At 44.4% G+C, this 14,153-nt stretch overlaps 1 protein-coding gene and 1 long non-coding RNA gene across 5 annotated transcripts in view; both read right to left on the bottom strand.

Moving 5' to 3' along the window:
• FGGY (FGGY carbohydrate kinase domain containing) overlaps positions 1-9,802 on the bottom strand; it is a 128,785-nt gene extending 118,983 nt beyond the window's left edge. For 2 of the 4 annotated variants that reach the window (XM_063166210.1, XM_063166214.1), the window contains exon 1: positions 793-835. In XM_063166210.1, the coding sequence (XP_063022280.1) occupies positions 793-810 (18 nt within the window). In that variant the 5' untranslated portion in view covers positions 811-835. Of the gene's footprint in view, positions 1-792; positions 836-3,288; positions 3,437-9,727 lie in introns of those variants that run through there. The other 2 variants (XM_063166212.1, XM_063166211.1) reach the window with 2 other exon arrangements.
• A 1,582-nt stretch (positions 9,803-11,384) lies between these two features.
• The window catches only part of LOC134423303 (uncharacterized), a 153,292-nt gene continuing 150,523 nt past the window's right edge, over positions 11,385-14,153 (bottom strand). Inside the window, exon 10 of the long non-coding RNA XR_010029047.1 lies at positions 11,385-12,767. This is a non-coding gene — a long non-coding RNA (uncharacterized LOC134423303). The remainder of the gene's footprint in view (positions 12,768-14,153) is intronic.

Below are 14,153 nucleotides of genomic sequence, written 5' to 3'. Positions count from 1 at the left end.
CTTCTGATATTCAGAAAATGAATGGATAAACTGGCATTTAAAACACATGGTATTTACAGAGCATCAAAATGGCTCTACTTAAAAACAGCCCACTCCTCCTAAAGAAGTGACCTGATAATATCTGGATATGGCAGATGGGGTGGTTAGAGGGAGGAATATAAGCAAAGGGGGAAAGATCTGGAAAGTCCTGATTAATAGAATATGATTATTCACATTCCAAATTAATAATTTTTTTTTCTTTTTTTTAATAATAACATTGAGTATAGGTCAAGATCTACTGGAATAATGTAGGTGTCTTTCACATCCATGGCTGGCTTGTAACCACTGCTGCTGATAGATATCACAAATCTACAATCATTGACAGTTAGAGGCAGCAGCTGAAATAGAGAAGAAAACAAGGAGCCCTCAGTCTCAGAAAATTCTGACTCTGGATAATAATTAATTAGGACAAAGCTTCATTTGCACTGAAAATGGTATAACACCTCGGCTGAAGAAATCAACTGAAGCTTCCCTTCCTCCCACCCTTTAAACAGCTCATGGAAATGTGGTCAGTCAGTGCAGATCTGCCATCACACAATCATTCCTCCCTGCTTCAATCTGGCACTTCATGCCCAGACCCCACTGCTGGGTCCAGGGCTCATGATTTTGTTCTTTGCTTGGCCAGCACGAGGGAGTTCTGTCCCTGGTACAGACCAAAGCAGTCACCACACCACCTTCTGCTCACACCCTGCAGGGTCACCAGAGTAGCTCCACAGATCACCAGCTTGTAATAATGTCAGAAAGTAGAAAAACCTCCAAGCTATAGAGCATATTGTGGTCCTGCTGGAAATGCTGGCTGCTGCCTCCCAGCATGCTGGTTCTGCCCAGCAGATTAGGTGCAACACACACTAATCTCCTTAAGCAAGGTCATGTGTCCAAGCGATGAGCAATCAGCTAAAAATAATGGTGTGCCATGAGTCTAACACCTAGGAATATTGGCAAGAAGGCCTGCTTTATTTTCTTGGCCCTGGCTCTGTGACCTGGTCAGAGGAACAAAAGCCAATCCCTCTGCCAGAGAAGACAACTCTGCTGCTAGGGGTGATTAATACCGCATCTGTCACCTGGGGGGTGACAACACTCAGCTTCTCCCTCTTAGCCCTCAGCTGGAAAAGCAGTTTTAAGATATTCTTTTCAACATGGTATTTACTTCTTAATTTTGCACTCCAGCTCCCCAAAGCTCCAAAGGCTGGCTGCAGGTGCTGCAAGTTCCTTGTGAGAAATTTTACTACAAAGGCATTGCATAATACTGTTCCTGATACTATCTCACAAATTTCCCTGTTTTTCCCCTATTTCGGCTCTGCCTTTAGCTGCTGACTCATAAAAAGTTGAGAATAAACCACAAGCTGCCAAACAGATTCTTTTTTTTAAGCATAGGCAAATCCTTCTTACTTGCTCTTCATAAATACAAATAGCAAAAGGAGTATTTTATATCCTGCCTCCTGCTCTCACACACAATATTACTCCAAATTTCTCTTCCTTGTATGGCAGCCTTGATTTTAGCTCATTAATGTGTTTTTGCTACTTAGAGAACAAGCTTAGCAGATGTTAGAGAATTAAGCTCACAGTACCTCCTACTCAGCACTTGAAATTATGGCTTTGCATTGGATTCTTCCCACAAACATTTGAAACCTGGAACCCAATCTGCCCATGTAATGTTTACTTTCCTTTTTTTTCCTTACTAAGCAACCAGGATGTGCCTGTGTGAGTGACTGGGCAGGAAGCAGAGTTTGTTTATGTGCTTGAGCAGTGCCTATCAGCCTTTGAACATCCACCAGTTTATTGCTGTCAATCAGTGGGAACAGGAAAAAGTGACAGCACAAAACCAAGAACCCCAAACTAATGGGTCTCTTTCTGAATAAAGCTCACCTAGATTCACAAAGCAGCAAGATTCACTCAATATCTCATTTAAAAAAGGCTAAAAGTAAATATGAATCCTTTTTCAACAGCAAGCCCTAAGTTACAGAGGCTTTTCAAAAAATCCTGTCTCTGCAACAGGATCTGATCTGCTTGCAAAAACATAATCTGATGCCAAGGGTTTTTTTGGAATACCAAACATTTGGTATGCCACCTACTTATCAACCCCATCCACAAAAAGCACTGTCATCTCTAGGTCATAAATGTCAGCAATTATGGACTCTGCCCAAGGGTATTTCTTGAGAACCTAAGAACTCAGCAGAGAAGTTGGTGGAAAATATTTAGTCAAAGTACAGTGATAAGAACTTTAAAAAGGAATGTTGTCATTCTGTTTTGTTTCCAGAAGATTTCTTTGGTACAAAAGGAAGCTCCAAATCAAAGCTGAAGGAACTCTTGAATGGATTTCAGGGGTAGCAGAAGGTCCCTGCACAAGCTTGCTTTGGAATTTAAACACCAACATTCATTGTCATGTGAAAGGAAAATTGTTATGCAAATAAAATGTTGGTTTGGATTTTTTATCTGCTGGATTCTTTGCTTCTGCAGGCAATAAAATCATGAGAAAAACTGAACCAGAAAAATGACTGAAATAAAATATCCTTCAAGTCCAGTCAGACAGGTCAGTCAATCAAGCACAATATTCCTAACATGACACCAAAATATTTTATGCATGGATGATGCATGTTCATGGACTCCCAGTGGAGATAGGACCTTCTAAATCCCTGAAGTATCTAAACTCAGGGAGCCTGGCTCCTTGCAGCCAAGAAAAAAGGCCTCCTTCAGTACAGCCTTCTGTCCACTGCAGAACTCAAGCCTCATATTTTCAACTTATTATTTGAATTTGCAAACAGAAGGAGAGGGGCAGAGGAAAAAAGTAAACTTAAGAGACATGTCCAGCTTGACCGTGTTAATCCATGACTGTAACTGCTAAGTCAGGACAAGAAGCCAAAATTCCCTCCAAGCACTAAACCAGCAATGGCCTCTTTCTCTGCAAATCACAGCAGGGACAGAATGGCTTTTCAAACAAGCATTTATGATCAAAAGGCTACAGCATATTATAAATATTTATATGGCCCATTAAATAATAGTCTGTATAAATATTATTCAAAATGTGCATGCTGGAAACCACAGACTTCCCAGTTTATCCTTGTACAAATGTGTTAGTTTTCCCACATAAGCAATGAAGAAAGAAAAAGGAGGGGTGAAACTCAGTTGCAAAAATATTAAATTTAAAAAAAAAGAAAATCCTTAACATTATTTACTTTAATTTAAAAGGAATGAGTAAGTAACAAGATGAGTTTTTCATGAGCACTGTTAGACTTGTCTGTCCCAGTTTACCTCAGTTATTGAGCTGCCAGGATGTTCCTTTCTGTTAAAGCCAGGGTGCAGGAGGGGCTGCACTCACATCAACATAGGCCCAAGCTCAGCACAAGCTTTCAGCAGCAGCAATTTAGAATTTGTGGTGCTGTGTGCTTAAACACAAAGAATTAGGAAGGGCTGTCTCTTTTAAACTTTGATCTTTGGAACGCTGCGGGCTGCCCAGAGCCGGTGATTGTGGATAAACAGAGTGTTTTTAGTAGTGCAGCTGTGCTTTTCTATGGGTTACCAAGAAAAAGATTAACAGGCTCAAATTAGGCTTCATAAGCTTCGTGTGAAAAGATCTAAAAATGCTAAAGAAAAGCTGCTTTTCAATTGTAGAAAGGACATTAACCAAAACAAGCCCTTTTGACATTATACTGGAAATTCAGCACTTTGTTGGCTTGCTAGAGGTAAGGAACCAGTACAAGTGGTGGTGGTAGAGTGGCAGGATCTGCTTGAAGACAGTGAACTCCCTTTGCTCTTCCAGCTTCTGTAATTCCTGTTTGGATGAGGAAAGAGAAAGAAGGCACATGTCTGTGTGGGAGAGCAGGAGCAGATGGGGAATTCTAACACTGTGGTGAAGGGCAGTACTAATATAGCAAATATCCTTAAATGCCCAAGGGGGTGTGCTATAACTATCAACAAGCATTTATTTGTCAGCTACCCCACAGCAAACAAAACAAACACAAGGAACAAAAGCACACCTCACCTCCCCTTTTCCCTTCCCCAAACAGAAATATACATGCAGGATCTGGCTTAGGAATGTGAGAACTGTGCTAACAGTCAAAAAAATGAAATAAATAAAAATGGAGCTGGGGAAAATATGCTTCTTCATTGAAAACCAAACACCTCTAGATTCTTTCATCAGTTCTCTGGTACGTTCTGTGAAGTTTTCTTACATATTATAAGGAAAACCAGCTTAAAATAATGAAAGATTTCAGTAGTAGGATAAAACCCTGATTCCAGTCCTATAATATTTAGATTGTTCCATCAAAACCTTCCTAACTGTCCCCCTAACATTGTAATGCAATGTCAATAAAACCCAGCATAGGCAGGACTGATTTTCTACTATTCTAATATTCTACTATTTTCTACTATCTCCTTTTCTCTCTATAAATAATTCACCATGTACTAATTTGCTGTAATGTCTCTCCAGATCTTTTTTCTTCCCCTTGCTTTCAGTGTCCAAGACAAAGTCATTACTTCATTGCTGCCCTTTGCTCTCTAATTCTAGCTTTTGGATTTTAAATACTTTCAGGCCAAACTACTTCCACCTGCTCTGATTTATAGCAAGACGCATTCGGGTTTATCCTAATGGAACCAGGAAGGGGAGAAATGAAAATTACTAAATTATTCTAAGAAATTAGATCCAAAAATTATTTATTTTCAGCTTCTACTGCCTACATAGTTATCTCACTCAGGAACAGCAGAAGGATGTCAGCATGACCAGTGTCAGTAAATACCAACAGCAGGGCTGGTTTTCTCTGTATTCTGCTTGAGAAGAGTTTGTACAGAAAGAATTATTTGCTCTCCTTCCAGTTCCTGTCTTCAGCTCACACAGGCAGACACAGCCTGTGGTAGTGATGATCAAATAGGAGCAATGGCATTCTGGCCCCTGATTAAAGAGCAGAGCATGGCTGTGCTGGGTCAGATGAAAGGTCCAATTAGCCCAGGATCCTCCACAAACAGCAGAAGCCGTAAGAAAAGCATATGCCTGCCCTTTTCATCCAGCAGTCCTTCCCCAGGACACCTTTCCTCCTGCTATCTATAGTAAAGGCACTTCCTGAGCCAGAAATTTTATCTTTAGGATTAGCAGACCTTGAAGGCTTTTTCCTCTCTAAATTTGTTTGTGCTCTTTCTGAATCCAGGGAAACTTTTCTAACTGCAAACGACTGTGGTAACGAGTTACAAAGTTCTGTGTAAACAATGCAGGAAAAAGCCCTTTGGTTTGTTCTGAGCATGCCACCTGCTAGTTTTGTTTGATGTGTCTGAGCTCCTGAGCTAGAGGAGACATTAAGCAATTGCTGTGTATTTACTTTCTCCATGCAGTCATGAATCCATTGCATTCTGAATCACCCCCAAAGGCCTCACTGCAGCTATCCACACATCATGGCTATTGAGCTGAACTCACAATCTCTACATTAAGACAAAAAGCATTTCCCTGCTCTGAGTGCTCATGGATGTGGCAGTAACACAAGCACCATAACACACTGCAGTAGTCAGTACTAATAAAGAGCAAGAAATAATGCCAAGGCCACTGTGGGCAGGTGGAGATACTGCTCAGAGACGCTGCAGCAGGAAAACAACGTGTTGGTGTCAGCTCAGAGGTGCTGCTCAGGAGCACGGAACTGGCCAGGGATTTCCAGCTTCAGGCAGGTCCCAAAACGCTGAGCTCACAGCAGAGGGATCCAGGAGCTCTTGGGGAAGACTTGGGGCTGCTGCTCCCCCTGGTTTTCCCTGGCCCTGCTGAGGTTGCTGCACACCCCGATGGGCTCTGCACGGCAGCAGCAGCACGAGGCCCACGCCCAGCACACCCGGCTGTCCCCAGCCTGTAACTGTGGCACACAAAGGAAACGAGTGCAGCTGCCCCTGCTCCAGAGCCCACCTAACCCCGGGAACAGCAGGAAGCACCTGCAGAGAGGAGCTCTCAGGAAAAAGGAAGGCTGAGAAGAGGGCTGTGAGAACACACAACATGAGGTGAGAAGGCACAGCCTTTGGGGAAAACCAACAGCTCCAACTCCCTCTGAAGCACTCTGGGCCCTGCTGGGACTGGGCCATCACTTCAAAAGCAGGCTCTGATCCTGCATCCATCAATGGCAACCTCCCAGCCACTATCAGGAGTTCAGAACTAAACCCCTGACACTCATGAACATCACAGGTGCACTCACACCATGGCAGGATTTTGAACACTTGCCATAACCTCCAGTTTGTCCAGCAGAGGAAATGTTGATCAGTAAATGCCAGGACACAACTCCCAGGCAGGAAAACCTAAGGAATAAGGGGGGTGTCTAGCAGCACCCTTCCTTTTCCCCAGCCTGGCAACAGCAGTGGATCCAAGCCATGCACAGCACGCTGCTGAGATCCATTCCCTGCTCTGACGCTGCAGCTGCACACATCCCCACAGGCTGTGCTAATGACCTGGCAGACAGACGTGTCCCAAATGACTCTGCAGAATGCCTGGAGCCCTGAAAGAAGACACTATCTTGTTTACATTGACTGAGGGGGGAAAAAATGCCATCTAATTATTACATAAATTCTGGCTGTAGCAGCTTCATGACTAGTTGAAAAGAGGTAACAGGCTCCAAAATGACTGATGGACCCAAGTGTTTGGATCCACAGCTTATCAATCTAATGCTAAGGAAGATCTTTCATATCCCTGTGTCTCTATCACTTTAACCTACTCATGATGGACAGAGAGAATAATCTCTGCTCTTTGCCTGTAAAATTGATTCATGTACGGTGACTTTTTTATTTTTTTTCACTCTATGCTATGATGAAAATGGAGAAACAAATAAAAAACCAACAAAGCACATGCTACAAAAAAGCAGTATACTATAAACACAGCCTAGCACAATAATGTGAATTTGCAAAATATCTGTTTAAGTTATAAAACGTAATTTGGAGGAGAATGCAATACAAAAGGCACAATTACAATTCACACAACAGCTTTAAACTGCATTCCTGCAGCAAACCAGCCTTGGCACCAGGAGTTTCTGTGCAGGTTACATGGGTAATGCAGCCATTATGGCACTGTGGATACAAATTAGCCAAGCTAGGCTAGTGCTGATACTCCAACTTTAATCCCATTTTAGACTCCGGTGCTACATCACGCTTGAATCTGGCACTAACCCTGTGATTACGTATCAGCAGATCAGTATAAAAATAATTTGTTCTGAGTTCACAGTTTTATGAAATGATAAAACATCAAAATTAGCATTCTGGCTGAAATCCACTGCATTTCCCATCAAGGCTTACACATTTAAGCAACATCTGAACCAACTGCCTATAATTACTCCTGGCAGATACTGGAGCACTTAGGCCAGCAGTAGATGCAACAGTGAAATAAATTTTTAAAGACATGCTGCAAACCACTTCAAGATGCTCAGCCCAGAAGCAAACATGTGTCCATAAGCCAAATCCACGGTTTATTTTACAGAATTTGTTCACTCTTGCATAGTAAAAGCCTGAGAAGAATGACAGCCCCAAGTAATCTGTCAGTTTAAAATTAAACATTTATTTGGGCTGCAATTTCAAAAACACTCTCCCCAAAGTTCCTGTCACAACTACTTAAGGGGAAGTGGGGTTGCATATTAGCTTAGGTTAAAAGAAACACTAATTCTGCACAAAAGCAGTTATTTATTTATTCAAAAGAACCAACATTTTAAAATGATAATTTAACTGAGAAACACAGAATGGAGAAACAAAAGTGGCTAAGAATACACATAAAAACTTCCTAGCATAGAACTAGTTTATTTAGTCTCTATTGACACTATAAATTAATTTCTGCCATGATTCTTATAGCTGGGAACAGCTGTCCCTACAAGCAACCAATTCTCTCTGCACTCATCCTCCTATCCCAGACACTCTTCCCAGGAAAAAGAAGAGTCTCTTTTTTTTTCCATATGCTCATACACATTCCTGAAGGAAAGGGACCATTAACATTACAGAGCCTTTAAAATTTTATGGTTTTGTATTATATCTTAGTATACTCAAAAAAAATTAACCTCAACTACTTAAGCAAATGGTGTTCCAGGATAAGAAAATAGAATGAAATGCATGAGAATGAAATAGACGAGAATGAAATACATGAGAGTGAAATACATGAGAATGAAATTCAGGAGAGTGAAATCCATGAGAGTCAAATACAAGGGGATGAAATACACGAGAGTGAAATACACGAGAGTGAAATACAAGGGAATTACATACAAGACCACCTTCCCAACAATGTGCCTGCTTATTACTTCTTAAAAACCTCCTAGATGATCAAGCCCTTTCCTCTACTTCCCTGGAATTTATTTCGTAAGTGCTCTCCAGAGAAGAGCACTGGTGCTAAGTTTATTAAACTTCCTAACAAATCCCAGGCACCTCAGCAGGGAAGGAATCTGCCAAGTTACCAGTTCCTCAGCGGGGCAGAGCCTGGCAGCAGCGAGGAACACGGCCGTGCTGGCAGCTCTGGAGCCAAGCACGAGTAAATTCCAGCAGGTTCCTGGGGGTGCTCTGTGCCAGCCCAGGAGCTGCCTGGGATCACAGGGCATGACAAGGAGACCAGGCTGTGGAGGTGCCAGAAAGGGGAGCTGCATGAGGACGAGGACAGCGGTGGCAGCAGGACACAAGGGCCAGAGAGACGAGACTGGAGACTACATTTATGGAAATCTCCTAGGGATATGGAGGATTAGGCAAGTGTGGGAGTGATGTGCATGTCCCACCTGCCCAGGTCAGGTCACCTGAGCACTGCCCTTTCACAGAATCACAGAAAAAGCTGAGCTGGGAAAGGACACTCAAGGATCATTGAGCCCAATTCCTGGACTTGTACAGAACCCCAAGAATCACACCATGGGCCCAAGAGCATTGTCCAAATGTCCCCTTGAGCTCTGGAAGATTTGGTTCTGTGACCCTTCCAGGGCAGCCTGTTCCAGAATCCGACCACCCTCCAGGGGGAAATCTTTTACTACTATCCAACCTCAACCTCCCCTGAAACAGGTTCAGGCCATTCCTTCACGTCCTGTCACTCGGCATCATGAAGGAATCAGCGTGCGCCTCTCCTTTTTCCCTCACCAGGAAGCTGTGCATCCCATTTGAAGCACATGGGAAGGCAGCTGGGATAAAGGAGATCCAACAGCACAGGAGGCACTGGGAGGATCCCTGTGCCCACCCTGGGCAACACCAAACGCCTCCCCTGGCACTGGGCACCCCAGCGGGGGCTGTGAGGGGCAGCCCCGCTCCCTCTGAATTACAGTGGGAGTCACATATGGCCGTGCTGTACAGAAACGTCAGGAGGAGACAACTCGGGACAGCCAGCAGGCCGTAAATCCCCCGGGCTGCACGAAGAGCGAGCTCTGAGCTGATCCGGGGCGATGTGAGCGCTCAGCCCACGCAGGGCCGGGGCGCGCCGCACGGGGCCCGCGGCTGCGGCCAGGGGCTCCCTGGGGAAGGAGGCGGCGCTGGTGATTAAACAACAACACGAACGCCAGAGCTCCCTTCAGAGCAGCAGGATCCGAGCCCTACCGGAGGAGGACGGAACCCTCCGGGCGTCACGGCGGAGAAGGGGCAGGGACGGGGGCAGGGACGGGGGCAAGGAGAGGGGCGGGAGCCGCGCTGAGGCGGCGCGCGCGGCGCTGCCCTCACGGGCGGCCGCGCTGAGGGCCGGGGCCGCCGCGGCCCGGCCAGCGCCGACACTTACTCTGCAGCCATCACTTACTTGTGCCCCCGGCACTGCCCGGGCCTGCACACCGCGGCGGGGACGTCCCCTGAACCCGCCGCTGCCGGGAAAGCCGCCGGGCTGCCCCGGGCCGGGCCGGCCGCGCCTGCGCCGGGAAGGGGCGGGCGGGGGAAGCGGCGGCGCCGCCGGGCGCTGAGGGCAGCGGCGGCTCGGGCCGGGAATCGCCCTGCGCCCGGGTCTGCACCGGGAACAAGGCGGGGGCTTGGCGCGGTTTGTAAACGGGTGATAAATGTGATTTTCCAGCCCCGCTGCCGCGTACATGGCTGGGAAATAACGGGGGTCGTAGAAGCGGTGCAAGAAGCCACGTGGAGACCGCTGAGAAGAACGTATACAGTATAGAAGAATAAATATATAAAAACATACAGGCAAATAACTATGTAGAAACATATAGAAGAATAAATAAAGAGGAGGGAATGTCAGGGCTCAGGACATCTCTCACCCTGAGCCTCCTTAAATGTAATGGAAATGCTTCTTAAATGAGTAAAGCAGCTGCAAGCCATGAGTTTGGTTCTCTGCATGGGGACACTGAGAGTTTTACCTGAAAAGTGGAGAGTTGCTGATGTGAAGAAGAAAACCCTGGGTTTAGTTAAGGTTTACTTAAAACGGATAGAGGATGCCCTCAAATGCATCCCTGGAAAACAGAGAAATCACAGAATCAATGAGCTTGGAAAAGACCTCTTGGATCATCGAGTCCAGCCCATGGGCCAGCCGTGGCTGAGCGCTCCATGGTTTGGGACAGATCCCACCACACCCCTGCGTGACCCTCCCCAGCCCACGCAGGGAGGAGCAGATGGCAGCCCTCACATTCCCATCATGTCCAAACACTTCTGGCCCCAGGGAGCCACCAGGGATTTTTCCCGTTACCCCCCAAATATTCTACAACAGGAAATCTTGCAGCAAAAAAAAGTTCTCTTGCAACATTTCCAGAGTATTCCCACTTCGGTCGGAGCAGAAATGCTGCAGGAACAACCTTGCTCAGGGAAAGATGAGTGTTTGTCTCGTGGTTAGAGCACAGGGTTCGTGGTCAGGAGCTGTGGGTTCTCATTCCAGCCTTGCCACTGAATCATTTTGAGAGCTTTGCTAGTCACTTTGTACTAGAACCAGTTAGGAATTTTCCGTTGGGATGGTTTTCTGATGGAAAACACTGCTTATACCAAACTGAAATCTGGGTGAAAATTGATTTTTCCATTGGGAATACCTTGTGTCTGGGCTGGCTTAGAAAGGACATTTGACCCAAACTGCAGTGTTTGGGGGCTTCTTCATTAGTCCAAATGTTTTGCTTTGAATAGATGGGTTAAAAAATAAAATACCCCCTCCTGACTGTAATTCCAAGTCATTTTACAGCATGGTGTGAATGTGTGCCCTCATGCTCTGCTTTGCTCCCCAGGAGGTCTGCGGTGTAGTGAGACGTAAATTTCTGTTTTCTGAGATGTGCACATCCCAATCTGAGTCAGACCTGGCCCACGGGGACAAATCCCAGAGCAGGGCCACCACTCTGGCCAGGGAAGCTCCATGCAGGGAAAGTGTAAAGTTCAGAGACACAAACGAGCTGTTTTGCATTAGCTCAGTGGCCTAAAACAAGGCACCGTGACTGGGGAGATACCCAAATGTTTTGTTCAACTGAAAAGCAATAAAATGAAGCCCAGAGAAATGGATCTGATTCTGTTCCAGAATCCCATTCCTCTGTTCATTACAAACAAATTTATTTCTGCCCTCTGTATAGTCATACACTGACAGTTTCTTTTAGTATAATACTTGTTCTCCTCCCACAATGTATTTGTAGACACCACTGAAGTCCCTTATTTGTTTTGCCAACTTAAATATTAATCATTCATTTTCTCTCATAACAGCAAGTTGTGGATTATCTAATAGTTTTTTCTTCACTTCTGTCAGTCAGAATTCATCTTTTCTGAGCGTGAGTGATCAGAGTCTGACATACTGTGTAATGTTTAAATGATGGCTTGCAAGAGACTTGTACAGTGGCAATAATAATTCCCCCTGCACTCTTTTAGTTACAGACAGGCATCAAATTTGCCTTTTTTACACTTATATCACATTAGCACCTCAATTTACCTAGGTCTTTTTGCTCCAATAAATAACAAAAATAAGTACAGACAAATTTATTAACTTTTGCTCAATACATTTTTCCATTTCCTCTCACTTCTCTAGTACTCACATGATTTCTTTCCGAGTGAGTGACAAAGGAAGATATTTTCAAGAACAATTATAAGTTTCCAACTTCCAAAATCAAAGTCCTGAAAATGCTTTTTATTAAAGAATCCAAGTTTAGATTATCACATATTCCCAAGCCCACATGAGGCTTAATTCATTGCTCCTTTGAAATATTCTGAAAGCTGAGGGTTAAGAGGTGTTATATTAGTGCAGAATAATGATGATTAATTTGTGCTTTGTATCAAATGCAGGAGGAGCAGATACATGTGCAGTGAATCCTCTATAATTCCAAAATCTTTCCATAAACTTGAAAATATTCTGTGGATGTATGTGTCTTAAATGAACTCAAGACCAATTTTTCCTGTTTAGTGTGTGGCTGCTGTAGTTTTCCATCAAATAACACCCCCCCTTCTTCCAAGATTCTGGACAGATTCACTTAAAATACACCCTTTGCCTTTTCATTACAGAGTAACTAATGAAAATTCCATTTTAAATGTGCTTTCTGGGAGACAGGGATGTTCTCTTTTTTTGTGATTAACCAGAGCCCGTATTTCAAGCAGCGGGGAAACAGCTCCAGGTAGTGTAAATCAGAATTGCCCGAGATGGCCCTCAGTCCTCTCAACCCCACAGAACAATTTAGTGGGTTTAGATGACAGTTGGCATCTTTGAAATATTCTCTTTTGCAGAACTAGACTCGATGTGACACTTGCTGGAGAAGAAATCTTGCATAAATCTGTCGGAAAAGACTCAATCATATTACTTCACTAGCTGTGGTAACCTTTGGAGGCCAAAGTCCAGACAGGTTGAGAAATGGAGCATGAGTCCATAAAGGTGACAATTCCATTAACTGCATTTAGAGAGAGAGGTGAATGGTGAGATAAAGACAAATGACTCCTTCTGTAAAGAAAAGAAAATATGTGTGTGCAGGGGAAAGAGGCAGAATGAACATTTTCCAGCCTTGTTGAGGAAATAAAGACCCAGCCCTGCTCTGCTGAGATCAACACAAAAACGTCTCTTGAGCTCAGTGGGTGCAAGTTTTGCCCCAACATCCTGACTTCTGGTGAATGTCAAGCAGCAATGGACCTCTGAACACCCCAAAATTACATTTAGATGTTTATTAGCATAGAAATAGAAAGGAAAAAATATTTGATAAAGTTCTTGCTTGTGTGTGTGCTTTGGCAGTTCATACAAGCACCCGAGGCTGGGTTTTAATCTCATTTGATGAAATATAGCACTTCTTCAAGTGTTATGGGAAGTATAAGCTGGGGAATACTCTGGATGAAGTGCTCACTGGGCCATTAGACCAGGACTATTCATCTAAACAGGGAAATGGGGAAGTAAAAGCCAAATGAATTCTCTGCAGTAAGATGGGATTTTTGAGTGTACAATAGGAAAAAAAGGAAATTTCCTTTGGGGGATTTTTTCTGGTTTTAACAGAAATATTAGGTTACTCTTGGATACTGGAGTGGCCAAAAAGGGAAATCCCTGTTTTAAGTTCCTCTAAATATAACCAGAAAAAGAATTCCAATTTTATCAACTTGTGGTCCATTTCCTCACGTTTTGGGCAGCTCACCTTTTAAATACCAAAGTCAGAAGCTGATACAAACAAGCAGACAATATTTCAGACTCCACCAAAATTCCAGTGTCTTGCCCAGGGCCTGTTCCTGCCTGCCCACTTGGCTGGACACCAATATCCTTTATTCTCAGGGGAGTCAGCCTTCCAAAAAACCACTTGGCACTGGAGTCAGGGCTGCTCTGTTTTCCTGACGTTCGTGGCAGGCAGGATGTTTTCCGACTCTGGTACCCAACAGTTGAGCATTCCAGACAGCACAGGGATTTTTCTTTTGAAACCACACTTCCAATGCCATAAGAATAAGGGAGGTTCTGTGATCCCGTGTGCTCCTGGTGGGAAAATAGGATGACTTTGCTGTCCCACAGCAATACACAAAGAGAAAATGCACATGACTCTTGCCACCTTTGTAAACTCTCCTTCTGTGGTGTGAATGCTGAAAAAATCCTGGCTTAAAGTCCTGTTTCATCAACTGGTTCCCCTCTGGGAAGATTGCCAGAAGGAGAAGACCCCCTCCCAAAATGTCTGGCCTGAAAAGCAGCCCACTGGTGCAGTGTAGCAGAGAGATTGCTCAGTAGTCTGTGCACACAGTGTTTTCAGCAAGTGAAAATGTTGTTTGCTCCCCAGAACACACAGTACAGACACCCCTACAACTTTTTTTGC

This window comes from Melospiza melodia, chromosome 11 (assembly GCF_035770615.1).
Source record: "Melospiza melodia melodia isolate bMelMel2 chromosome 11, bMelMel2.pri, whole genome shotgun sequence".
NCBI classification, from domain to species: Eukaryota; Metazoa; Chordata; class Aves; order Passeriformes; family Passerellidae; genus Melospiza; species Melospiza melodia.
Note: the sequence above shows the minus strand (reverse complement) of the source record. Positions and strands in the feature narration are given on the sequence as shown.